At 49.4% G+C, this 27,312-nt stretch overlaps 1 protein-coding gene across 1 annotated transcript in view; it reads right to left on the bottom strand.

Moving 5' to 3' along the window:
• Positions 1 to 14,195: 14,195 nt before the first annotated feature.
• ARHGAP23 (Rho GTPase activating protein 23) overlaps positions 14,196 to 27,312 on the bottom strand; it is an 86,326-nt gene continuing 73,209 nt past the window's right edge. The window contains exons 23-24 of the mRNA XM_050762536.1: positions 25,928 to 25,959; positions 14,196 to 16,651 (exon numbers count right to left, since the gene is read on the bottom strand). Coding sequence (XP_050618493.1) covers positions 15,623 to 16,651; positions 25,928 to 25,959 — 1,061 coding nt within the window. The 3' untranslated portion in view covers positions 14,196 to 15,622. The remainder of the gene's footprint in view (positions 16,652 to 25,927; positions 25,960 to 27,312) is intronic.

Here is a 27,312-nt window from a genome sequence, read left to right as displayed (position 1 = left end):
AGTGAATGCAGAGTGATAATTTAGGACCAGGTGCAGATGACAGCTGCCTGGACTCACTCAAGCCTAACACCCCAATGTCTGAGGGAAGGGGAAAATGTGTCTCAGAGACTTTGTAGCGTTGGAGTGATGGAGCCAGAATTGAAATCCGGGACTTGGCTGGGCGAGGTGGCTCATGCCTGTAATCGTAGCACTTTGGAGGCTGAGGAGGGCAGATTGCTTGAGCTCAGGGGTTGGAGACCAGCCTGGGCAACATGGTAAAACCCCATCTCTACAAAAAAAATACAAGAATTAGCCAGATGTGGTGGTGGGTACCTGTATCTCAGCTACTCGGGAGGCTGAGGTGGGAGGATCGTTTGAGCTGGGGAAGTTGACGCTGCAGTGAACCATGATCGTGCCACTGTACTCCAGCCTGGGTGACAGAGCGAGACCCTGTCTCAAAAATGAAAAATAAATCCGGAACTTACCCCTCCCAATAGCCATGCTTTATTAATGTTTTATAATACTAATTGCTAACATTTATGGAGAGTCCATTAATCCTCTAACAACCCAGACAATAGATATTATTACCTCCGTGCTATCGGTGGGGAAGGCTGGCTCTGGCCAAGATTTGAGCACGATCTGACTGCCTTCAGAGCTCAGGCTCCCGATGGAGAGGAGGCAGGGGCTACTTGACGCATAGTGGTCAGGGAAGCCCTCGGCGTCTCTCCTTCACTGTCTGCAATCCTCTCTGGGCTTAAGTGGTCTCTGAGCTCACAGAGTGACAGAGCACGATCCACAGTTTGGGGACCTGGTTCTAGTGGCATCTGTGCCCCTTAACTGAGAACAGGCTCCCTCAAAGCTCACTGGTGCTGACTGACTGATACCACTCGTAATGGCACACCTAGCAGAGGGATCCCTCCCTCCCCTCCCCTTTGTCATCGTTCCAGAAATCTTCACTCAAACTCCCAGCCTGTGCTTTAGTTCAGGGTGACGATCATGCTGCCTCTCCATGTCCATTCTAGAAGGGCAGGGAAACATCTTTATTCCTTTCACCTAAGCCCTCATAGATTTGGAGTTTTCCCAAAGAAATGTTTCCTATGAAATATATCAAACCCCACTGGAGGCCGGGCGCGGTGGCTCATGCCTGTAATCCCAGCACTTTGGGAGGCCGAGGTGGGTGGATCATGAGGTCAAGAGATCGAGACCATCCTGGCCAACATGGTGAAACCCTGTCTCTACTAAAAATACAAAAAAGTAGCTAGGTGTGGTGGCACGCGCCTGTAGTACCAGCTACTCGGGAGGCTGAGGCAGGAGAATTGCTTGAAACTGGAAGGCGGAGATTGCAGTGAGCTGAGATCGTACCACTGCACTCCAGCCTGGGCAAGAAGAGAGAAACTCGGTCTCAAAAAGAAAAAAAACGAAAAAGAAAAGAAAAAAACCCACTGGATAGGCAGAGCAAGTTTTATTGTATTTTATTTACCCTATTTTACTTTTTTGAGACAAGGTCTTGCTCTGTCACCCACACTGGAGTGCACTGGCACCATCATAGCTCACTGCAACCTCAAACTCCTGAGCACAAGCGATCCTCTGGCCTCAGTCTCCTGAGTTGCTGGGACTACAGGTGCAAGTCACAACCCCTGGCGAATTTTCCAATTTTTGTAGAGACAGAGTTGCCAAGGCTTATCTTCAACTCCTGGACTCAAGTGATCCTCCTGCCTTGGCCTCCCAGAGTGTTGGGATTATAGGCGTGAGCCAGCATGTCTGGCCTAGAGCAAGTTTTAGAGTACAGTTTGTTATTGTTTGTTTGGCTTTTTTTTTTTTTTTTTTTTTTTGACAGACTCTCACTCTGTTGCCCAGGCTGGAGTGCAGTGGCACAATCTCAGCTCACTGCAACCTCCACCTCCTAGATTCAAGCAATTTTCCTGCCTTAGCATCTTGAGTAGCTGGGACTACAGGCACATACTACCACACCCAGCTAATTATTGTATTTTTAGTAGAGGTTTCGCCATGTGGGCCAGGCTAGTCTTGAACTCCTAACCTCACATGATCCACCCTCCTCAGCCTCCCAAAGTGCTGGGATTACAGGCATGACCCACCACGACCGGCCTGTTATGGCTTTTAAAAATTATTTATTTTTTTCAAGACAGGGTCTTGTTCTGTCACCAGGGTTAGAATGTAGTGATACTATCTTGGCTCACTGCAGCCTCGACCTCCTGGATTCAAGCAGACCTCCCACCTCAGCCTCCAGAGTAGCTAGGACTACAGGTATGTGCAACCATGCCTGGTCAGTTTTAGTTTTTTGTAAAGCCAAGTTCTCACTATGTTGCCCAGGCTGGTCTCAAACTACTGGGCTCAAGTGATCCTCCCACTTCCACCTCCCAAAGTGCTGGGATTACAGACATGAGTCACCATGCTTGGCCTGTTACGGCTTTATTGAGATTTATTTCACATGCCACAAAATGCACCCATTTAAAGTCTACAGTTCAGTGATTTTTAGTATATTCACAGATATGCGTGACCATCACCACAATCTAACTTTAGATTATTTCAACTCCCCGAACCCTGACCACTTGACAGTCATTCGCCATTCCTGCACCCTCCTCTCTGCCACCTACCTCCTCACCCCAACCCACAGCCCTAGGGAATTAGTAATTTACTTTCTGTCTGTATGGATTGCCCATACTTCCCACAAATGGAATTATACATCATGTCGTCTTTTGTGACAATCTTCTTTCTAGCATAATGTTTTCAAAATTCATCTAAGTTGTAGCATGTATCAGTACTGATGCAGGGAAGGCAAATCCCCAAATTGGGGTTTAGCAGAGGAGGATTGTGGGTTTTGTCCGGGAAAGAATTCAAGGGTGAGCTGGTGGTGTTAGACAGCAGCTTTTATTGAAGCACCAGTGCACAGCAGCAGAGGTGCTGTTCCCTGCGGAGCAGGGCTACCCCACAGGCAGTGTGCTCAGAGTAGCAGGTGTGCACTCATAGTTATACCCACTTTTAATTGTATGCAAATTAAGGGGTAGATTATGCAGAAATTTCTAGGAAAAGTTTGGTAACTTTTGGGTCATTGGGCCATTGCCATGGAAAGGAGTGGTAACTTCTGGCTATTGCCGCGGCAATGGTAAACTGAAATGCTGCACTGGTAGACGTGTCTTATGGAGAACTACTTCCACTCTATCCTTGTTTTAGCTAGTTCTCAATTTGGTCCAGTGTCCAAGAGTTGACTCTGGAGGCGAGTCCCACCTCCTACCGCAGTATTTCATTCTTTTTTCTTTTTTCTTTTTTTTTGAGACAGAGTCTCTCTGTTGCCTAGGCTGGAGTGCAATGGCGTGATCTCGGCTCACTGCAACCTCTGCCTCCCGGGCTCCAGCGAGGCTCCTATCTCACCCTCCTGAGTAGCTGGGACTACAGGTGTGTGCCAGCATGCCTGGCTAGTTTTAGTGGAGAAGGGGTGTCACCATATCGGTCAGGCTGCTCTTTTTTTTTTTTTTTTTTTTTTTTTGAGACGGAGTCTCGCTCTGTCGCCCAGGCTGGAGTGCAGTGGCCGGATCTCAGCTCACTGCAAGCTCCGCCTCCCGGGTTTACGCCATTCTCCTGCCTCAGCCTCCCGAGTAGCTGGGACTACAGGCGCCCGCCACCGCGCCCGGCTAAGTTTTTTTTTGTATTTTTTAGTAGAGACGGGGTTTCACCGTGTCAGCCAGGATGGTCTCGATCTCCTGACCTCGTGATCCGCCCGTCTCGGCCTCCCAAAGTGCTGGGATTACAGGCTTGAGCCACCGCGCCCGGCCAGTCAGGCTGCTCTTGAACTTTTGACCTCAAGTGATTCGCCCACCTCGGCTTTCCAAAGTGCTGGGATTACAGGCGTGAGTCACCACACCTAGACTGAATAATTTTTTCTTGTATGGATATATCATATTTTACTTATCCATTCATCAGTTGATGGATATTTAGGTTGTTAGTACATGAACATTTGTGTAGAAGTTTTTTTGTGTGTGTTGACAGATGTTTCAGCTCTCTTGAGTATATCCTAAGGAATAGAATTGCTGGGTTTTACAGTAACTCTAGGTTTAATACTTTGAGGAACTGCCAAATGGTTTTCCAAAGTGGCTGCCCCACCAGCCATGTCATAAGCATTCTAATTTCTCCATATTCTTGTCAACACTTGTTATTGTCTGTCTTTTTACTCCAGCCACCCTAATGTGTATGAAGAGGTAGCTCGCTGTGGTTTTGATTTGTATTCCCCTGATGACTACTGATGTTGAAAATCTTGGCTGGGCGCGGAGGCTCACGTCTGTAATCCCGGCACTTTGGGAGGCTGAGGCAGGCGGATCACGAGGTCAGGAGATTGAGACCATCCTGGCTAATGGTGAAACCCCATCTCTACTAAAAATACAAAAAAATTAGCCGGGCGTAGTGGCACACATCTGTAGTCCCAGCTACTTGGGAGGCTGAGGCAAGAGAATGGCGTGAACCCAGGAGGTGGAGCTTGCAGTGAGCCAAGATCGCACCACTGCACTCCAGCCTGGGCGACAGAGCGAGACTCTGTCTCAAAAAAAAAAAAAAAAAAAAAAAAGAAAATCTTTTCATGTATTTAATAGCTATTGGCATATCTTCTTTGGATAAATGTCTTCAGATCCTTTGCTCATTTTTATTTAAATTGGGTTGTCTTTTTATTGCTGAATTTTTATTGTTCTTTATATATTCTAGATATGAGTCCCTTGTGAAATATATGATTTGTAAATGTTTCTTCCACTGCGTGTGGTGGTGCATGCCTATAATCCCAGCTCAGGAGGATCACTTGAGCCCAGGAGGTTGAGGTTGCAGTAAGCCATGATCATATCACTGCATTCCAACTGGAGCCATAAAGTGAGTCCCTGTCTCAGGAAAAAACAAAACAAAACAAAAAACAAACAAAAAAAACCCACTTTTTTTCTTCCATCCAATGGTTGATTGTCCTTTCACTTTTCTAATAGTATCCTTTGACACACACAGTTTTTAATTTTTATGAAGTCCAATCTACCAACTTTTTTTCTGTTATAGCTTGTGCTTTTGGTGTTGCAGCTAGAAGATCCTCCCACCTCAGCCTCCCAAGTAGCTGGGACTACAGGCATACACCACCATACCTCACTAATTAAAAAAAATTTTTTTGGCTGGGCATGGTGGCTCACACCTATAATCCTAGCACTTTGGGAGGCTGAGGTGGGCAGATCGCTTGAGGTCAGGAGTTTGAGACCAGCCTGGCCAACATAGTGAAACCCCGTCTCTACTAAAATACAAAAATTAGCCAGGCATGGTGGTGGGCGCCTGTACTTAGAAGGCTGAGGCAGGAGAATCACTCTAGCCCAGGAGGTGAAGTTTGCAAGGAACCGAGATCATGTCACTTTCTAGCCTTGGCAACAGAGCAAGACTCCATCTCAAAAAAGAAAAAAAAAAAAGAGAAAAAAATTTTTGGTAGAGAGGGGGTTCCTGCTGTATTGCCCAGGGTGGTCTTGAACTCACCATCCAAAAGTGCTGGGATTACAGGCACCTGCCACCATGCCCAGATAATTTTTGTATTTTTAGTAGAGACAGTAGAGACGGGGTTTCACCATGTTGGCCAGGCTGGTCTTGAACTCCCGGGCTCAAGGGATCTGCCTGCCTCAGCCCTCCAAAGTGCTGGGATTATATGAACCACCGGCCTGGCCTTTTTTCACATTCTTGATGATGTCCTGTGATGTACAGAAGTTTTAAATTTTTCTGTTTTTTTTCTTCCATTGTTCATGCTTTTGGTGCCAAATCTAAGAATCCATTGTCACATTCAAGGCCGTGAAAATTTGCCTTATGTTTTTTTCTAAGAGTTTTAGATTTCGTGTTAAAGTCTATGATCTATTTTGAGTTAATTTTTGTAGACAGAGTGAGGTAGTAGTCCAATTTCATTCCTGTACATGTGGTATCCAGTTGTCTCAGCACCATTTTTTTTTTTTTTTTTTTTTTGAGACGGAGTCTCGCTCTGTCGCCCAGGCTGGAGTGCAGTGGCCAGATCTCAGCTCACTGCAAGCTCCGCCTCCCGGGTTCACGCCATTCTCCTGCCTCAGCCTCCCGAGCAGCTGGGACTACAGGCGCCCGCCACCTTGCCCGGCTAGTTGTTTTTTTTTTTGTATTTTTTAGTAGAGACGGGGTTTCACCAGGTTAGCCAGGATGGTCTCGATCTCCTGACCTCGTGATCCACCCGTCTCAGCCTCCCAAAGTGCTGGGATTACAGGCTTGAGCCACCGCGCCCGGCCAGCAGCACCATTTTTTTAAAGAAGATTATCATTTGCCCCATTGAATGGTCTTGGTAACATTGTCAAAAATCAAATTGACATCCAGTGTGTATCATGGATGTAAAAAATATATATTATCAGTTGATCATAAATGTTTGGGTTTATTTCTGGACTCTTAATTCTTTTCCATAGGTCTATATAGCTAGCCTTATGCCAGTACCACACTGTTTAGATTACTGCAGCTTTGTAGTAAGTTTTGATATTGGGAAATGTAAGTACTTCTACTTTGTTTTAAATTTTGTTTTCACTATTTGAGGCCCCTTGGAATTTCCTATTTAGTGGATTCCTTAGAATTTTCTACATACGATCTCATGTCATCTGCAAATAGAGATAGTTTTACATCTTCCTTTCCAAAGTGGATGGCTTTTATTTCTTTTTCTTGCCTAATTGCCTGGGCTAAAACTTCCAATAGAATGTTGAACAGAAGTGGTAAGAGTGGACATCTTGTCTCTTTCCTGATCTTAGAGGGAAAGCTCTCAGTCTGTTAATTAACAGCATGAAATACAATATTAGCTGTAGTTTGTTTTTGTTTGTTTGTTTGTTTTTAGACAGGGTCTCCCTCTGTCACCCTGACTGGAGTGCAGTAGCTCAATCATGGCTCACTGCAGCCTCGATCTCCTGTGCTCAAGCAATCCTCCCACTTCAGCCTCCCAAGCAGCTGGGACTACAGGTGTGAACCACCATGCCTGGCTAGTTTTTGTATTTTTTGTAGAGACGGGCTTTCACCATGTTGCCCAGGCTGATCTCAAACTCCTGGGCTCAAGCAATCCACCCACTTCAACCTCCCAAAGTGCTAGGATTATAGGCATGAGCCACCCTGCCTGGCCTAGCTACAGATTTTTCATAGGTATGTTTATCAGGTTGAGGAAGTTTCCTTCTATTCCTAGTTTGTTGAATTTTATAATCATAAAAGAGTGTTGGATTTTGTCTTACTTTTTCAGCATCTATTGAGATGATCATGTAATTTTTATTCTTTATTCTCTCAATTTTGTGTGTTTCACCGATTGATTTTCAAATATTAAACCAACCTTGTATTCCTGGGAGATAAATCCCACTTGGTCATGGTGTATAATCCTTTTTATATATTTCTTGATTTGGTTTGCTGGTGTCTTTTTGTTGTTGTCATTTTGAGACAGAGGCTCGCTCTGTCTACCATGCTGGAGTGCAATGGCGCAATCTTGGCTCATTGCAACCTCTGCCTCCCGAGTTCAGGCAATTCTTCTGTCCTAGCCACCAGAGTAGCTGGGATTACAGGTGTGCGCCACCACACCCAGCTAATTTTTGTATTTTTATTAGTAGTAGAGACAGGGTTTGCCATGTTGGCCAGGCTGGTCTCCAACTCCTGGCCATAAGTGATCCGCCTGCCTTGGCCTCCCAAAGTGCTGGGATTACAGGTATGAGTCATCACACCCAACCGTTTTGCTGGTAGCTTGTGGAGGACTTTTGTTTCTACAGTCACAAGGGATGTTGGTCTGTAGTTTTCTTGTGATATCTTTTTCTAGCTTTGGTATCAGGGTAATACTGGCCTCATGGTTCCTTCCTCTTTTTTTTTTTTTTTTTTAGAGAGTTTGTGAGGGATTTGTATTAATTTTTCTTTAAATATTTGGTAGAAATCACCAGTGAAGCCATCTGGGTCTGGAATTTTCTTTGTTGAAAGTTTTTGAATGACTAATTAAATCTTTTTCCACATTCTAAGTCTGTTCAGATTATTTATGAGTTCTCCTTCTTAAGTTAGTTTTTGTAATTTATGTCTTTCTAGGAATTTTTTCATTTCTTCTATTTATTTAACTTGCTGGCATGCAGCAGTTGTTCACGGTGTTCCCTTATTATCCCTTTACTTTTTTTTTTTTTTTTTTTTTTTTTTTGAGATGGACTCTTGCTCTGTCTTCTAGGCAGAGTGCAGTTAGGCCATCCCGGCTCATTGCAACCTCTGCCTCCCAAGTTCAAGCGATTCTCCTGCCTCAGCCTCCTAAGTAGGTGGGATTACAGGCACCCACCACCATGCCTGGCTAATTTTTGTATTTTTAGTAGAGACGGGGTTTCACATGTTGGCCAGGCTGGTCTTGAACTCCTGACCTCAAATGATCCGCCCACCTCACCCTCCCAAAGTGCTGGAATTACAGGCGAGAGCCAACGCTGGCCCACCTCTACTTTTTGTAAGTATTGATAGCTCCCTTTTCATGCCTGAGGTATTAATTTGACTCTTCTCTTTTTTTTTTTTTCCTTGGTCAGTCTAGCTAAACAGTTGTCAATTTGTTGATTTTTTACAAGAAAACTTTTGGTTTTACTGACTTTCTCTATTTTTTTCTATTTTCTATTTCATTTATGTTTACTCTTATCTTTATTATTTCCTTCCTTTGACTTGCTTTTGGTTTAGTTTGCTCTTCTTTTTCTAGTTTCTTAAGGTGGAAGTTTAGGTTATTAATTAGAAATCTTTCTTCTTTTCTAATATTGATATAGTTATAAATGTCTCTCTAAGCACTTGCTTTTGCATCCTGTAAATTATGTTATGTTGTGTGTTAGTTTCCATTCATCTCAAGATATTTTCTAATTTCCCCTGTGATTTCATCTTTGACTCACTGATTATTTAGGAGTGTTTTTAAATTTCTACATATTCCTAGCCGGGCATGGTGTCTCACACCTGTAATCCCAGCACTTTGGGAGGCCAAGGCAGGCAGATCACTGGAGGTCAGGATTTCGAGACCAGCCTGGCCAACATGGTGAAACCACATCTCTATTAAAAATACAAAAATTAGCCGGGTATGGTGATACACTCCTGTAGTCCCAGCTACTCAAGAGGCTGAGGCAGGAGAATCACTTGAACCTGGGAGGCGAAGGCTGCAGTGAGCTGAGATCACACCACTGCACTCCAGCCTGGGGGACAGAGCAAGACCTGCCTCGGGAAAAGAAAAACTACATATTTGTTAATTTCCTCGGTTGTCATTTTCTAATTTAATTCCATTGCAGTTGGAGAACAGTCTTTATATAATTTCAATCCTTTTCCATTTATTGAGGCTTATTTTAAGGCCTAGTATATAGTCTATCCTGAAGAGTACATCATGCGTACTTGAGAAGAATGTGTGTCCTGCTGCTGTGTGGAGTGTTTCAATGTCTTTCAGGTCTTGGTTTACAACGTTGTTCAAGGCTTCGAGTTCCTTGTTGATCTTCTGCCTCACTGTTTCATCCATTATTGAAAGTGGGGTATTGAGGTCTCCAACTACTATATTGAATGGTCTAATTCAGTTCAGTTCTCTTCAGTTTTATTAGTTTTTGCTTCATGTATTTTGGGCTCTGTTGTTAGTAGCGTATATGTTTATAATCATTTTATCTTCCTCATAAACTTGCTCTTTCATCATTACAAAAGATATTGTATCTTTAGTAACAATTTTTTTTTTTTTTTTTTTTTTTTTTTTTGAGACAGAGTCTTCTTCTGTCGCCTAGGCTCGAATGTAGTGGCGCAATCTCGGCTCACTGCAACCTCTACCTCCCAGGTTCAAGCAATTAGGAGCTCCTGTCTCAGCCTCCCGAGTAGCTGGGACTACAGTGCACGCCACCACGCCTGGCTAATTTTTGTAGTTTTAGCAGAGATGGGGTTTTACCATGTTGGTCAGGCTGGTCTTGAACTCCTGACATCAGGTGATCCACACGTCTCAGCCTCCCAAGTAGCTGGGATTACAGGCACACACCGCCACACCCAGCTAATTTTTGTATTTTTGGTGGAGGCGGAATTTTGCCATGTTGGCCAGGCTGGTCTCAAACTCCTGACCTCTGGTGATCTTCCCACCTCGGCCTCCCAAAGTGCTGAGATTACAGGCATGAGCCACTGCCCCCAGCCTGATTCTGCCTTCTTGAGTGTAAAATAAATATACTTTTTCTTTTTTTTGATACAGTGTCTCATCTCCTGGGCTCAATGGATCATCCCACATCAGCCTCCCAAGTAGCTGGAACTACAGGCATGTGCCACCATGCCCGGCTAACTTTTAAAATTTTTTATAGAGATGGATCTCGCTAGATTGCCAAGGCTGGTCTCAAGTGATCCTCCTGCCTCAACTTCCCGAAGTCCTAGGATTACAGGCATAAGCCACAACGGCTGGCCAATATTTTCTAATATATCATCTATTTAATTCTGTTTTTGTTTTGTTTCATTTTACAATTTTTTGAGTTATTTTTAATGGTTGCCCTAGGGATTACAATTAGCATGTCAACTTACAACAATCTAGTTCACCTTAATAGTAACCTAATTTTAATAGTGTTTAAAAACTTTGCTCTAAGCCAGGCGTGGTGGCTAACACCTGTAATTCCAGCACTTTGGGAGGCTGAGGCAGGTGGATCACCCAAGGTCAGGAGTTCAAGACCAGCCTGGCCAACATGGCTAGACCCTGTCTCTACTAAAAATACAAAAATTAGCTGGGCGTGGTGGCAGGTGCCTGTAATCCCAGCTACTCAGGAGGCTGAGGCAGGAGAATCACTTGAACCTGGGAGGTGGAGGTTCGTGCCATTGTACTCCAGCCTGGGTGATAAGAGTGAAACTCCGTCTAAAAAAACAAAAACAAAAACAAAAAAAAAACTTTGCTCCAATATAGCTCCATTCCATTCCTCTCCAGTCCTTCATGCCATTATTGCCATACAAATTATACCTTTATATGTCAACACAGTTTTGTAATTATTGCTTTATGTAGTTATCTTTTAAAGACAGGGTTAAAGACAAAAAGGAAAATAATTACAACAAAAATGTTTATACTATCTTTCTTTCTTTCTTTTTTTTTTTTTTTGTTGAGACAGAGTCTTGCTTTGTCGCCCAGGCTGGAATGCAGTGGCACTATCTTAGCTCACTTCAACCTCCACCTCCCAGGTTCAAGTGATTCTCCTGCCTCAGTCTCCCAAGTAGCTGGGATTACAGGTGCCCACCACCACACCCAGCTAATGTTGTATTTTTAGTAGAGACAGGGTTTCACTGTATTAGTCAAGCTGGTCTTGAACTCCTGACCTCAAGTGTCCACCTGCCTTGGCCTCCCAAAGTGCTGGGATTACAGGTGTGAGCCACCAAGCCCGGCCTATACTGTGTTTCATAATGCCTATGTGGTTATCCTTACGGTGTTCTTTATTCATTTGCATGGACTTAAATTACCATCTAGTGTACTTGCGTTTCAATCTGAAGGCTGCCTTTAGAGTATTTCTTACATGATATGTCTGCTAGTGATAAATTCTCTGTTTTTTAAAATCTAGAGCTATCAGTGGGGGTATGGCAGCTCACACCTGTAATCCTAGCACTTTGGGAGCCTGAGGCAGGAGGGTTGCCCAAGAGTTTGAGACCAGCTTGGGCAACATAGGAAGACCCTGTCTCTACAAAAGTTTAAAAATTAGCTGGGTATGGTGGCACGCACCTGCAATTCCAGCGACTTGGGAGGCTGAGGTGGGAGAATTGCTGGAGCCCACAAGGTCCAGGCTACAGTGAACTTCAATCGCCACTGCACTCCAGCCTGGGTGACAGAGCGAGACCCTGTCTCAAATAAATAAATAGGCCGGTCACAGTGATTCACACCTGTAATCCCAGCACTTTGGGAGACCAAGACAGGAGGATTGCTTGAACCTAGGAGTTCAAGACCAGCCTAGGCAACATAACAAGATCTCTACTAAAAAAAAAAAAAATAGCCGAGTGTGGTAGCATATGCCAGTGGTCCCAGCTACACAGGAGGCTGAGGCAGGAGGCTCACTTGTGCCCAGGAGGTCGAGGCTGCAGTGAGCTGTGATCACACCACTTCACTCCAGCCTGGACAATGGAGCAAGACCCTGTCTCAACAATAAATAAATAAAATAATAAAAATAAATCTAGAGATATCTTCATTCCTCTTATTTATTTATTTATTTTATTAAGACAAAAATCTCACTCTATCACCCAGGCTGGAGTGCAGTGGCACAATCTCAGCTCACTGCAACCTTCACCTACGAGGTTAAAGTGATTCTCCTGCCTCAGCCTCCCGAGTAGCTTTCCCAAGTAGCTGGGATTACAGGCATGCGCCACCACACCCAGCTAATTTTTGTATTTTTAATAGAGAAGGGATTCCACCATGTTGGCCAGGTTGGTCTCGACCTCCTAGCCTCAGGAGCTCCCTGCCTCAGCCTCCCAAAGTGCTGGGATTACAGGCATGAGCCACTGTGCCAGACCTATTCCTACTTTATTTTTGAAGGAGAGCACAGGGTTTTCATCTATTCTCTCTCAAAGTCTACTACAGTCTGGAGAAGGCGGCTCAGTGGGCTTGTTACCCCATCTCTGTGTCCTTTCTCTGGTCTTAAACTTATCATGTTTCCACAGCATACTAGCTATGTGACCTTGGGCTTGGCAAGTTATGTCACTGCTGCGTGCCTCTGTTTCCTCATATATAAAATGCAGAAAACAATGGTGGTGTGCTCAAGAGTGTTGGAGGACTGATTTAAAAGGTGATGGCCGGGCGTGGTGGCTCATGCCTGTAATCCCAGCACTTCGGGAGGCTGAGGCGTGTGGATCACCTGAGGTCGGGAGTTCCAGACCAACTTGACTAACATGGAGAAATCCTGTCTCTACTAAAAATACAAAATTGGCCTGGTGTGGTGGCACATGCCCGTAATCCCAGCTACTCAGGAGGCTGAGGCACCAGAATCACTTGAACCTGGGAGGTGGAGGTTGCAGTGAACCTAGATCCAGCCTGGGCAACAAGAGCAAAACTCCGTCTCCAAAAAAAAAAAAAAAAAAAAAAAAAAAACCACAAGATGTGTAAAGCCCTTGCAGCTGGTGCAGAGCCTACAATGCTATAAGCTCATTTGCCCAACAGAAACAACTTTGGAGGGTGGGGCATAGGATTCAGTGAGCAACTGAGCTCTTCCCAGCTCCTGAGCTCCTCCCTAGATGATCTTTATATATATACAGATTTAAATATATATATATTTAACAGAGGAGGAGGAGGGACTATACTATGTTGCCCAGGCTGGTCTTGAATTCCTGGGATCCCGCCTTGGCCTCCCAAAGTGCTGGGATTACAGGCGTGAGCCACCACCCCAAACCTCCCTAGATTCCCTTTAACGACTGTCACCTGGCCTTCCTACAGAAGGCTGCAAGGCTTAGCAGAGGCAGCCTGTAAACTGGCTGGGGCGACTACAAAGCCACCGCCCGCACAGAAGGACGCCCAACCCATGTTGTAAGCTTACACATGTTAAGAGGACAATGGGGCTGGGTGCGGTGGCTCAAGCCTGTAATCCCAGCACTCTGGGAGGCCGAGGTGGGCGGATCACGAGGTCAGGAGATCGAGACCATCTTGGCTAACACGGTGAAACCCCATCTCTACTAAAAATACAAAAAATTAGCCGGTGTGGTGGCAGACGCCTGTAGTCCCAGCTGCTCGGGAGGCTGAGGCAGGAGAATGGCGTGAACCTGGGAGGCGGAGCTTGCAGTGAGCCGAGATCGGGCCACTGCACTCCAGCCTGGGCGACAGAGCAAGACTCCGTCTCAAAAAAAAAGGGGGACAATGGGCAAAACCCATTCTGTCCTTTTGCAATATCATCTGAGCCTGGAGTGCCTAGGACAGCTGGCCCAGGCCTCCTGTCTGTGGGGCAAGACTGCTGGAACCATTGTGAAGCTCCAGGTAGGCTTGAGAAGGTGCCTGTGCAGCTGCCTGGGCTCTGTAGGAATAGAGAGCAGGTGCCTGGAAACCTCCCACAGCAATGAGGGCCACCCACTCTTCCAACTCATATCTGTCCCTGTATCATTGACCAGTCCCCCAGGACACTTACAAAAAGGTCACCAGGAAGAAGTTTGCCTCCGCCCTGCCACCACTTGGTCCAGTCCCCATCGCCCTCCTTCCCTGGGCCAGGTACCTCGCCTGTCTCCCAGCCCCACTCTGGCCCTCTCCCTCCAAAACAAGTGAGACGGCTGACTGGTGCCTTGAGGAAGGCCATTTATTTCCAAGATATAGACTGTACTTTTAAGACAGGACTTTTCAGAAGCAGGAAATTTTAGTTGTTGCCAGAGAGGTGTGTCAAGAACACAGTGAAAGGAGCCATGCGGACGTGGGGTGGAAGGCTTTGTCCAACACTGTTACAACACTTTTGTAAATGAGCAAAACATCTTTAAAAATCCTTATAAATTCTTTATAATATGTTACACATTTAGAGACAATATTTACAATAAAAGGATGGGGGAGGGAGGGAAAGAAATCTACTTTACAGTAAATCTTTGCATAAAACAAGAGGACTGATAGACGTGGCAGCGGGTTCACCACCTACCTGGGCTTCCCTGGAATGAGTGAGGGTGTGTGGGGGCTGGCCTGGTGATTGGAAATCTATTTACAACCTGTGGGGAGAAGAGGGCGCTGGGTCCTGTCCATCCTGCAGGAACAGCCCAGCTCAGACCCCATAAATCAGTGTGTGAGTGACAGAGACACCAGGGGTGTTGACTATCCCCCCTCCTAAGGGGAAGAAGGTGGGCTTCTATGTGCCTGGGCTGTGGAAGGAACAGGCACAGATGGAAGAAGAAAAAGAGGGGTAAGGGAGGTACCAGAAAGGGGGACCCTGGACCCCCCAAAACTGTCTGGGGAACAGGCAGCTGCCCGTGGTTAAAGCGCTTAGGGGGTGACTCAGGCAAAAGGATGTTGGGGAGTAACCCTGGTGAGGGTTTCAGTCCTGCTTCCTTGGAGTGGCCCCAATCCCCTTCTCCAGCTCTGACAAGGGGGTGGGGCAGGATCCTGTGTGCACCAAAGGCAGGGAGCCCTGGGGGGCGAAGTGGGGACCAGGGTGAGGGTAGGGGGACAGAAGTCGCTACTGGAAACACCTTGGGACAATGACTGCACACACTCGCACACACAAACCCCTCCCTCCGTGGACATACGCATCCTACACCTCCTCCCCCCAGACAAACACACATCCCCACTTACAAGCTGAGGTGGGAGGGCAGAGGAAAGAAGCAAAAAGCCAGCATCACCCAGGATCTTTCCTTTAGTCTGAAACTTGGGGGTTCCCTAGTCACACGCCATGGTCCACAAGGGTCCCCAAGTGCAGCCACAGAAAGGTTCAGAAGGACCCATCAGGCGCATGTGTGCAGGGACACAGACCCCAGCAGCTCACGCCCTCTCCGCTCCCGCTCATTACCTCTGGAACCCTCTTCCATTCACTCTGAGTCCAGTTCCAGCCTTCTCCTCTGCCCGCCCCCTGCCAGTTCCAGCACACCAACTAGGGACTCGGCCTGCTGCGCCCTCCACCCCCACCGTGCACCCAGGGGCCACAGAAGGGGAGGTGCAGGCTGGAGGAGCCTCCTGGATCCCAAGGGGCTCTGGGGAGGGGTGGGGCCCGACCGGCGCGGGAGGTGGGGATCACAGACACTGATGCAGGCGGGAGGCGGCCGAGCGGCGCGAGAGCTGGCTCTGCAGGGCCCCCTGGTCCCCGGGCGCGGGCGGCAGCGAGGCCGCGGACGACGGGGCCCGTGCCTTGGTGGATTCCAGGCTGCTGAGTCCGGAGTCCTTGTTGTCACTGTGCGCCCGCGCGCCCGCAGGCTCCGGGGGTCCCCCTCCGCCCAGCTCCTTCCACTCGTTGAAGTTGAGGTCGGTCAGCGGGCTCTGCACCACCACCGTGTGGCGGCGCCAGCTGCTCCGGCGCCTCCGGGTCTCGGGTGACAGCGGCCGCCGCAGGCGCACGGCGAGCATGTCGTCTGCCGTGCCGCGAAGCCGCAGCCGCAGCGCCTCCATGCGCGAGGGCCGCGAGGCCAGCGCCGCCGCCGGGGGGCGCAACGACTCCTGGCTGCTGGACGACGCCGAGCCGGGCGGCTCCGGGACGCGGGGACCGCCCCGGCTCGCGCCCTCGCCGTCTGGGCGGCCCCGGGCCAGGCGGCGGCGCGCCAGGGTGTCGCAGGGCATGAGGTGGTGCGAGCTGAAGGACGGCCGGCGCGTCAAGCGTCCCCCAGGCCCCGCGCCCGCCACGCCCTCAGTGTCCGTCTCCACGTGGCTCAGCTCGCTGCGCTCGTCGTCCGCCTCGTCCCCCGCGCCTGCCCGCCGACCGCTGGCGCCCGAGCACACGCTGCGGTCCATGGTGGACAGGGTGGAGTAGCCCGAAACAATGGAGCGCGTGTCCGCGGCCGGCCGCTCCTCCGGCGCCGCCGGGGGGCTGAGGCGTCCGGGGGCCTCGGGGGCGACGGCGCCAGGCAGCGGCCCCTGCGGCCGCTCCTGAGCCCCCGGCGCTGTGGCCCCTGCCCCAGGCTTGTGCGCCTCCTGCTCCGAGTCGTCGTCGGTGCTGCTGCCCAGCCCCCGCGCCTCCCGCCGCTTCTTGCGCTTGCGGTTGACCGCCGAGATGAAGGAGATCGCCAGCATCTCCCGGGCGTACGGCTCCTTCTTGGGGGCCCACGAACCCTGTGCGGGAGACAAGTCAGGATGCGGGGGTGCGCCCGGACTCGGTGCCCTGCCGACCCCGCTCTTTTCCCTATCCGCCTCCACGCCACGGCACCCAGTCGCCACAGGGCCCAGCCAAGGCCAGCACCCACGGTTGCATCATAAAACACTCCTCCTGCAGCCCCGTGCCCCCTCTGTCCAGAGACTACCCCCGCGCCCCATCCTGCAGCCGGCTCAGCACTCCCGCTGGCCCAAATCCAGGCTCTCAGCTCTTTCCTGTGGGCTGGGCTGGTCTGCCAAAGCCCCCTTCCATTCTGTTTTCCGTATGCAGCCCTGGCTAAATCCTTTAGACTTGGCTCTGGTGATGATGGTCTCTCCACAGTGAATAAAGCTTGGCAGCCTGAGTCCGTTTCACACACGCTCCTGGGGTGTCATCACCAGAGCTTCCTGCATGCTGGTCCCCAGATCCCCGGCAGGGGCGCTCTCTGACCGCAAGTCCCCCACCTCTCCACCTGCCGCCACCTGGAAACCTGCCTTCCCACCTGACCAGCATCTACAGGCCTCTCCAGGGTAACCCGCCCAAGTTCACGTGCTCCCTTTTCCGCCGGACCCCACCCGCTCCCCCCACCCCGCCAATCCCCAATCCCAGGTCAATCCCGCCGCCAGCTCTGCCCCTGCAAGTGGCTGAAAGATCGCGTATGGTGTCATGGTTTAGATTGGAGCCGCCCTCAAACTGATTTCCAACCCTAAGTTGGGCAACTTCATGCCGCTGTTCTCACCTGAACCAGCCCTCACTGCTACACCCTGTGGTGTTTTGGGGTCTTGGCCTTTCACACTTTCCCAGGAGGGTCCATGCTGCCGGCCATGGCCTTCTGGAAGCTGGTTTTCATCCGCCCTTCTGGCCTCTCCTCTGCCTCTTGGGAGGCTCTTCTTGCCCACCGCTTCCCACTAAGACTCAGTGTTCCCAGGACTCTGTTCTTGGCACCTTTGCCTTCTCTGTGTTCCCTAGAAAATACCATTCCCAAGTAGCACTGCTATCCAGACCTCCCTGTCCAACACAACACTCTCTTGAGCTCCAGAACTCTTCCTCCCATTGAGAATCCACTTCTACCTGGTGTCTGTAGGCTCTTAAAACTCACCTATCTGGAACCACAGCATCCTACCTACCCCCGCCCCAAACTGCCTCCATTCACATTCCTCACCTTAGGGCGGTCTTTTGACCCCTCCCTCTCCCCTCCACCCACAGCCAAGTCCTGGATTCTTCTGAAATGGCTCCCAAAGCCAACAACAACAACTCCTCCTCCTCCTCCCCCTCCTCCTCCTCCTCCCCCTCCTCCTCCCCCTCCTCCTCCCCCTCCTCCTCCCCCTCCGGCAGGCCCTCATTCTGCCCTCTCTTGGGCCCTCCTGCCCCTCCTAATAGGGTTTCCCCGCCTCCACCCTTGCCCCAGCCCAGGTCCCCCCTCCAGAGCCACCATTCTGAAGCAGGAATCTGATCCTCACCCAGCTTTGCTCAGAAGCTTGCATGCCCCAGCACCCACCAGGATAAAGCACACGTTCCCCAGTTCAGCACATGGGGCTCTTCACAACCTAGCCCCAACTTTCGCAGCCCACTGCCCTGCCCTGCCCCCAACCCCAACACAGCCCTCACGTGGAAATATAGCACTACCAACCCTTCCTTTGATGTGACCTACACTGTTACATTGCTGCCAGCCCTTAATGTCCCCTTGCCCTATTTGCTGGATGAGCTCCTACTCACCCTACAAGGCCCAGCTCAAACATGGCTTCCTCTGTACAGCAACCTCCCAGCCCTCCCTTTGCCTGAGATGGGAGATCACTTCTCTATGTTCCTGTCGTCTCACTGTGCTCCTCGCTCTTCTCACATCAGCCTCATTGAACTCTGAGCTCCTTGAGAGCAAAGGCAGTGACTTGGTTGTTTCTGCATGGCACATAACAGGTGTTTAATAAACATTAAATGAACTAACAATTGGTGAGTGGAGTACCCTTAACACAGGAAGTCTTGTAGAAGCAGATGGTGGGACTGGTTCCTATCTTGGGCTGGAATGACATGACAAGGTCATGCTGTCCTTCAGCTCCTCCTCACAGACCACCTCTTGTTTCAGCCATGGTGTAATAATGAATGGAGACCCAGATGCCTCTTGTGACCACTGCAGCCACTGTCCTCTCTCTCACATTAATTAGTTCTGAGAAAACCAGAGCATGTCAGGGACTCAGGAGTCACAGGCATGTGGCTCCTGGGCCATGGTTGCCCACAATGCACAACTCCAGAAGGCACCCCCTGGAGTTGTGCAATGTGGTTGCACTGCTAGGATTAGCCTAGAGCATATGGTGGCCAATACTGCTTTCTTTCCTGGCCAGTGCTCTCTGAGAGACTTAAGAGGCCGCTAGGATCATCTGATCAAACTACCGTCTCATCCCAGCTGGTTCCAGAAGCAACAAGGTCAGACTGAGTTCTCTTCCAAGGAATGCAGAGGTCAGCAGATTCACAGAGAGAGCAGGGAGTTAATCCAGGATATACTGCAGGAAAGCAGGGGGCCAGCAGGAGCAATGGAAGGAAGTGACAAGGACCTGATGTAGGTCACTATAATGAACTTTCTCCCTGTCACAGCAATCTTATGATGGTGGTGCCTGTCAACAGAGGTGTGCATGTGCTGGCAGGGGCTCCATGCAGAGCTTACAGGGTACCCTTGCACCAGGCTAGAGCATTATTATTATTATTATTGTTATTATTATTTTGAGACAGAGTCTCCCTCTGTCACCCAGGCTGGAGTGCAGGTGGCGCAATCTCGGTTCACTGCAACCTCTGCTTCCCAGGTTCAAGCAATTCTCATCACTCAGCCTCTCAAGTAGCTGGGATTACAGGCACGCACCACCACACCTGGCTAATTTTTGTATTTTTAGTAGAGATGGGGTTTCACTATGTTGGCCAGGCTGGTCTTAAACTCCTGACCTCAAGTGATCCTCCCACCTTGGCTTTCCAAAGTGCTGGGATTACAGGCATCAGCCACCGCACCCACACATTTTTTCTTTCGTCCAGTGTATTCATTTGGCACACACCAGGCATCTGCCAGGTGTCAGGCACATGGCTGTGGAGTGGACTTACAAACCTGGCCAGTGCAGTGCTCAGAGACCCAGACAGAAATGAGCCCAGTTCCGCCAGCCAGTCATCAACTGCTTTCACTCACTGCTATGGACTAAATTGTGTACCTCCCAAACTCACATGTGGAAGCCCTAACCCCAGTTTGGAGGTGGAGCCTTTGAGAGATAATTAGGTTTAGGTGAAGGTGGGACCTTTTGATGGGATTGGTGCCCTTATTAGAAGGGACACCAGAGGGCTTGGGCTCTCTCAGTCACTCGCGCTCTCTTCTCTCTGCCTTGCCTTGTAAGGACACAGTGTGAGAAGGTGGCCATCTACCATCTACAAGACAAGACAGGCAGGGAACCCTCACCAGAAATGAGCCACACTGGCACCGTGATCTTGGACTTCTAACCTGTAGAGCTCTGAGAAAAATCAATTTCTGTTGTCTGAAGCACCTAGCTATGGCATTTTGTTACAGCGGCCTGAGCTGACTTTATACCCACCCTGCCCTCAAGCTCTGATCTCACAGCCGGGCAGGGTCACCCAGGGCAGGCCTCATCTCCTAACAGGTTCTGTCTCAGAGATAGAGGCTCTGGAGCAGGCGACTTGCTGGTTGTGAGACCTGGGGCAAGCTACAGAAGCACCTCTGGCCTCTGTTTCCTCAACTGCAAAATAAGGACAATTCTATCTCTAACTCAGGGCATTTGTGAGGATTAAATTCTGAGCACAGTAACACAGCAAATGCTCAATAAACTGTAACTACTCATATTGTTGAATACTTTAAACTTAGGAATCAGCGATGACCAAAGGCATTATTGATGATGACTGGACTGCCACCTTCTGCCAAACAAGCTAATTACCAGCAGGAATACTCTGGGGAAGGCGCTCTTAGCTGGAGTCCCTGGGTAGGCTTTGGGGGTCCATAAACTTGAACTTGCCACAGGATTTGTATAGATAGGTGTCTTTCTGGAGCAAGAGTGCATAACTTCCCTCTTTTCTTTTTTCTTTTTTTTTTTTTTTGAGACAGAGTCTCGCTCTATTGCCCAGGCTGGGAGTGCAATGGTGCAATCTTGGCTCACTGCAACTTCTGCCTCCCCAGTTCAAGTGATTCTCCTGCCTCAGCCTTCCGAGTAGCTGGGATTACAGGCGTGCAACACCACCCCCAGCTAATTTTGTATTTTTAGTAGAGATGGGGTTTCGCCATGTTGGCCGGACTGGTCTTGAATTCCTGACCTCAAGTGATCTCCCCACCCTGGCCTCCCAAAGTGCTGGGATTACAGGCATGAGCCACCATGCTTGGCCTCCTCTGATTCTTGAAGGGGCCTGAAGTAGATGGGGAATCCCTGCATTCCAGTATCTGTTGTCAATGCAAAAATGTTCATGGTCAATTCCCCCTCAGGGTCAGGGTCATGGAGAGGTTTCTTATGGAGCAAGGGTTGGGGTCAAGGAATTTGAGGAACTTGAATAAGGCAGGGCCGGGGAAATCAGACTGAGCCTGGTCAGGAGCTAGACTTCTCCCTGTACAGTAGGATGCTCAGGGGTTATTGCAGGCCGTAAAGAAAGCTACGCAGTAGGCAAGGGACCACCAGAGAAGACAAAAGTGGTCCCCTTCCCCAAGAACTTGGAATTAAGATGATAAGGAGAGTGGGGTGCAGTGGCTCATGCCTGTAGTCTCAGCACTTTGGGAGGCCGAGGCAGGAGGATCCATTGAAGCCAGGAATTCAAGAACAGCCTGTGCAAAGAAGCAAGACCCCATTTCCACAAAAAATACAAAAAAATTAGGCAGGAGTGGTGGTGTGTGCCTGTAGTCCCAGCTACTAAGGAAGTTGAGGCAGGAGGAGCACTTGAACACAGGAGTTAGAGGCTGCAGTGAGCTGTGTTCGGGCCACTGCATTCCAGCCTGGGTGACAGACCAAGACCTGTCTCAAAAAAAAAAAAAAAAAAAGATGATAAGGGAGCCTTCTGAGTACTGAACAGCTCCACTCCACCCGCCATGGAGCTGGGAGACTGCCAGGTGTGCCTGCCCACACTCCTACCCAGGATAGCCTAAACCATCCACACAGGGAGGCAGGATCAGATGTGGCTGTAACTTGGGGCACCGACACCGCCTGGGTGTCCTGGACACAGCCGGGAGAGTCTAGAGACAGGGCTGTCACATCTAGAACAATGGTTTTTGATGAGCTTGGGAGCACCCTAAATCGAATCCTCCCTAGAAACCCAACGATGTGAGACAGAACCAAGAGTGGCTCAGATGGAGGCTGTGGGAGCTTGGATCCCTGCACGCTTGGTCCCCTCATACACCTGTTGGTGGTCATGACCCCATGGTGGCTCCAGGGAACACAGTTTGACCATCACTGACCTGGGTTTTAGAGTCAGGCAAAAGACACAGAGGCTGGCAGTCGTGAGAGTCCAGCACTTGCAGGGTTCGTGCCCACCCGCAGAGCTCACAGCCCGGCGGGAGGCCAGGCCCTGGTGCCAGAGGCAGCCCCTTCCCTACAGCCGGGACAGGAGGCTGCAGGCTCTCAGATGCCTGGTGCCTCCTGCTTCCCTGACTCCGATTCCTGGTCTCCCCAGTAGATGAGACTGAGACCACTGCGGCACACACAACTGAACGTCCCTGTCCTGCAACAGTTACTCCTATCGCTGTACTTAATAGGCCGGCAGCCTGGTCCGTGCCTTCGTTTCTTAGAGGCTTGGCCGGCTGGTCTCAGCTCAGGCTCAGGACAGAGCCAGTCCCTGTGCCAGAAAATCAAGAAACACTCAGAGCCTGAGAGCAGAGGATTAGAACTCAGACGCCAGAGCACCACCAAGGAAGGAGGCCACCTAACCAGCTCCCCTCCCTGAGGCCCAAGAATATGCCCAAACTTCTAGTTACTTAAGTTCTGTGAGCCTTGGCTTCCCCATCTGTAAAATGGGGATGGTACAAAACTCAAGGGTCTTTCGTAAAAATGAAATGAAACCGATGTTTGTGAAAAGTTCTCTGCATACTGGCTGGCACCTAGTAGGTGCTCAGTAAATGTGCACTCCCTCCTCTTTCATCTCACACTAGTGATTGTGATGAACTCACTAGGTCACAGTGAAGTCTCCGAGTCAGTTTACAGTAAAGAAGTACTCTCTGAAAAGCACGTTCTATTGTTCAAGGCCCTATGATTGAGAAGAAGGCCTCCTGCAGGAGTTCCCAGGCTAATGCAGGAGTCAGGCAGGCCCAGACTGGGAAGCAGTAACTGCTAGCGTCTCCGGAGGAAGGAATTTCAAGCCAGGTGGCTTCGAGGAGGCGGTGGCTTGTGAGCTCTGGGGAGGTCAGTGTTGAGACCACTGGAGACAGGGTGGGGTCACAGGAAGCAAATGAGGACATCTTTTGGCCAGAAGGGGCTCAGAAGGGGCTCTCCGGGGAGTATGGAGAAGCCAGGCCCAAAGGGGCGGGGCATGACTGCTGGGCAAAGTGCTGGCTCTTGAGAAGGGGCCGCACCTCCTCAGCCGCTTCAGGAAATGTGCCTTGCTTCATGGGACCTGTCTCAGACTTCCTTCACTCTGCTCAGACTTTCCGTGACACCTTCACGCCTAGCAGAGGTCCTCACCTTCCACTTCGCTGAGGAAAGAGCCATCAGCTGGGGGTGACCCCAACGACCTGCTGCCAACACTGCCTGCTAGTGTGCCCCCTGCCACCTCCCTCTCTTCCTACTACACCCGGGATGCATCTGCTAGGAGCACAGGCTGCTGCTGCTTCATGGGCTCTGGGTCCAGCTCTTCTTCTCTCTCTCTGTCTCTCTCTCTCTCTCACCTGAATCATTCCCATTGGCAAGTAAATATGTGCTTTCATCTTTTTTTGTTTGTTTGTTTTTGAGACAGGGTCTTGCTCTGTTGCCCAGGCTGGAGTGCAGTGGCATGATCATGGCTCATCACTGCAGCCTCAACCTCCTCCCAGGCTGACATGATCCTCCTGCTTCAGCCTCCCAAGTAACTGGGACTACAGGCATGCCCTACCATGCCTGGTTAATTTTTGCATTTTTTGTAGAGTTGAGGTCTCACTATGTTGTCCAGGCTGGTCTCGGACTCCTGGGCTCAAGGGGTCCTCCTGCCTCGGCCTCCAAATGTGTTGGGATTACAGGTGTGAGCCACTATGCCTGGCTACTTTCATCGTTTAATGAAAGCTTCCCTCAAGCCACATATTTTCCCATTTTTGTTCTGTAAACATCTCTTCACAGTTGGACTTCTCACAAGAGTGGTCTATGCATGCTCTCTTCCGTCCCTCAGTTTATTAGCTCATTCCATCTGGTTTCCGCCTCCACTGTGCCTCCAAACCTGCCAGACAGATAGTCTATTTGTTCATTAGCTTAGTGTCTGTCTCTCACTAGAAGATAAGCTTCGTGAGGGCAGGAACCTATCTGTTTGGCTCATTATTTATATTTTCAGTACCCAGCACAGTACTGATATAGAGTAGACGTATTAGCCCTATCTTTTTCAAAAGCATTGTCAGGTTTTGGTATCAGGGTAATGCTGGCCTCATAAATGAGTTGGAAAGTGTTTCTTCCTCTTCTATTTTCCTTTCTTTTTTTGAGACGGTGTCTCGCTCTGTCGCCCAGGCTGGAGTGTGGTGGCATGATCTCGGCTCACTGCAACCTCCTCTTCCCAGGTTCGAGCAATTATCCCGCCTCAGCCTCCTGAGTAGCTGGGATTACAGGTGCATGCCACCACGCCCAGCTAATTTTTTTTGTATTTTTAGTAGAGACGGGGTTTTACCATGTTGGCCAGGCTGGTCTTTAACTCTTGATCTCAAGATCCGGCCTCAGCCTCCCAAAGTACTGGGATTACAGGCGTGAACCACGGTGCCCAGGCACCCTCTTTTATCTTCCAAAAGAGATAGTGGAGAATTGGTATTATTTCTTAAATAACTGTTTAAATAATATTTAAATAATTCAATTATTTAAATAACTATTTAAATATATCAATATTTAAAATTATACTATTTTCTATTCAGAATATTTTAAAATTATTAAAGTAAATTGTTTAAAAATTTTAAAAATTCCTTAAATATTTGGTAGAATTTAACAGTGAAACCATCTGGTCCTGAAGTTTTCATTGTTGGGGAGTTTTAAATTACATATTCAATTTCCTTAGGAGGTATAGGACTATTCAGGTTATCTATTTTTTTCTTAAGTGAGTTTTGGCAGTCTGAATCTTTCAAAGAATTGGTCTATTTCATCTAAGTTATTCAATTTATGGGCAACTTTATGCCCATAAATTCAATGATGTAGAGGTCTGTAGCCGGGCGCGGTGGCTCACGCCTGTAATCCCAGCACTTCGGGAGGCCGAGGCGGGCAGATCATGAGGTCAGGAGATCGAGACCATCTTGGCTAACCTGGTGAAATCCCGTCTCTACTAAAAATACAAAAAATTAGCCGGACATGATGGTGCGCGCCTGTAGTCCCAGCTACTCGGGAGGCTGAGGCAGGAGAATGGTGTGAACCAAGGAGGTGGAGCTTGCAGTGAGCCAAGATGGTGCCACTACACTCCAGCCTGGGTGACAGAGCGAGACTCCATCTCAAAAAAAAATAAATAACTTAGGGGTCTGTAGTGATGTCCCTCTTTCATTCCTGATATTGATAATCTGTGCCATCTTTCTTTTTATTCTGTCAGTCTGGCTAGAGGTTTATCGATTTCATTTTTTTTCAAAGAACCAGCTTTTGGTTTCATTGCTTTTTTCCAACTGTTTTCAATGTCATGGATTTCTGCTCCTCTCTTTATTTCCTTCTGCTTGCTTTAGGCTCTCCAAAGACCTTAAAGGATATCTGTTTTATTTATTATAGCACCCCACAGATTTACTGATATCCCCATTTTACAGATGAGGAAGCTGAGGATCAGAAAGTGGTTAAGTAACTTGCCCAGTGTCCCAAACTACTAAATGGTGGAGCCAGAACTCAAACCCAGGACTGTCTGACTCCAGAGTCTGTGCTTCTAACCACTGAGCCACATTGCCTCCTAGGCACGTAACTCCCAGGCCAGGTCCTTCTACTACAGCAGATGCCTCACCAAACACTGCCCAGGTAAGCAGCTTGGCACTCAGTACCTCCCGCCTTCCCTCCCAGGGACCATCAACTTTCCCCATGGTCCAATTGCCATTCCATCAATTCCCTTGAACAAAAACCAAAGTGGGCTGGCTTGTACAGGGATCAAGCCTTCAGAATTGCCTTCACACGTACCTTGGACTTGGCTGAACTACAGGTGGTAGAATCTGTTGGTGAAAGACAGAAAAAAAAATGAAAGTTGCATCAGGGAAAAAGAAAGCTGAGTCTTATGCACACAATTCCCTCTCCTCAAAGGCTTCAGAAACCAGGGAATTCTGAAACATAAGATCTCCCCAGGCCCTAGGAGTATGGTGGACCTCTGATGTCATTTTCTATGGGAGAGGGATGGAACAGAAAATGATGTTAATTGCCACTTCCTCTAGAGGCAGGAAGTGACATCAGGCTGCCAGCCACTGGCCCCTCATTTACTGATGGCTAAGGGCAAGGGGGCATTGTCTTTGAGCCTGGTTCCTCTTCCCTTCCCCTCCCGTCCCTGTTACTCTGAAGCACTGGAGAGAAAATGCCAAATATCAGATGCAGTCCATGGAAACCACCACAGTGAAACACAGCAAATCACAGGTGCTCTGGAGAAATGGAGACCACACAGTGCACGGAGAGGTGGGTGCCCTACATCCACCCCCAAGCACATGAGAAAGAAGAGGGACCACGTGAATAATGGATAAAAGGGCAGAAATGAAGTGGGTGGGATGCAGGAGGTGGAGTGGGCTGGTGATTAGGGCCTTGATAGGTTCCACCTCCGGACCTGGGGTCACCCTGCCCTCATGGGCAGGGTCCCCAGTTACAACCAGAGTTACGAAGCAGACTAAAAGCATGGTTTCTATGGGACTTGGGTCCCACTCCCTTAATATCACTGGGGTGGAGAAGGAACCAGAAACATGTCCTGGCAGGTCCTCTCCAAGGCTAGAGAGGGAGCAGATTGGTCCAAGGGCCTCCCGGGGTCCCACAGGGTAGTGGGCAGGTGCGGTTAATCCACACTCTCTGGCAGGCAAGTTAGACGCCCCCTCTCCAGACCCCTCCCCCTGCACAAGGTGAGAAAAGCAAGATGGAGGACCACACACGACACACAGGGCGCGGGGGGTGGCGGGTGATTAGAAGAGACACAGGGCCCCTCTCTGCCGTCCCGTCCTCATGTCTCCTGCCCCCTCCTGAGCCTGCCCCTGGTGACTAGGGAGCTCCTGTGTGCCTCTGTCAGAGACAACAGAAATGCTAAAACTAAAGGGAGGGACAACCATGGCAGGAGGAGGAGTCAGTGGCTGCAGCCACAAAGGGAGTGGCCCTCATCTGTCTCTGAGGACGTAAATCATCTGTTCTCTGCCACGAGAGGGCCGCAGGCCTTGCAAACATGACTTAGGGCCCCGGTTTCTTAAGCAGGAAGAGGCGGCCCATTGGGGTGACTGAGGCAGGAGTTACAGATAAAGAGAAGCTTCTGGGCGTGGCATCGCTGGTCTCCAGAGAGCCTGGGTCCCCAACCCGGATGACCAGCAGTGGTGACACTTGGC

The sequence above is a fragment of the Macaca thibetana genome, chromosome 16 (assembly GCF_024542745.1).
Source record: "Macaca thibetana thibetana isolate TM-01 chromosome 16, ASM2454274v1, whole genome shotgun sequence".
Lineage (NCBI taxonomy): Eukaryota > Metazoa > Chordata > Mammalia > Primates > Cercopithecidae > Macaca > Macaca thibetana.
Note: the sequence above shows the minus strand (reverse complement) of the source record. Positions and strands in the feature narration are given on the sequence as shown.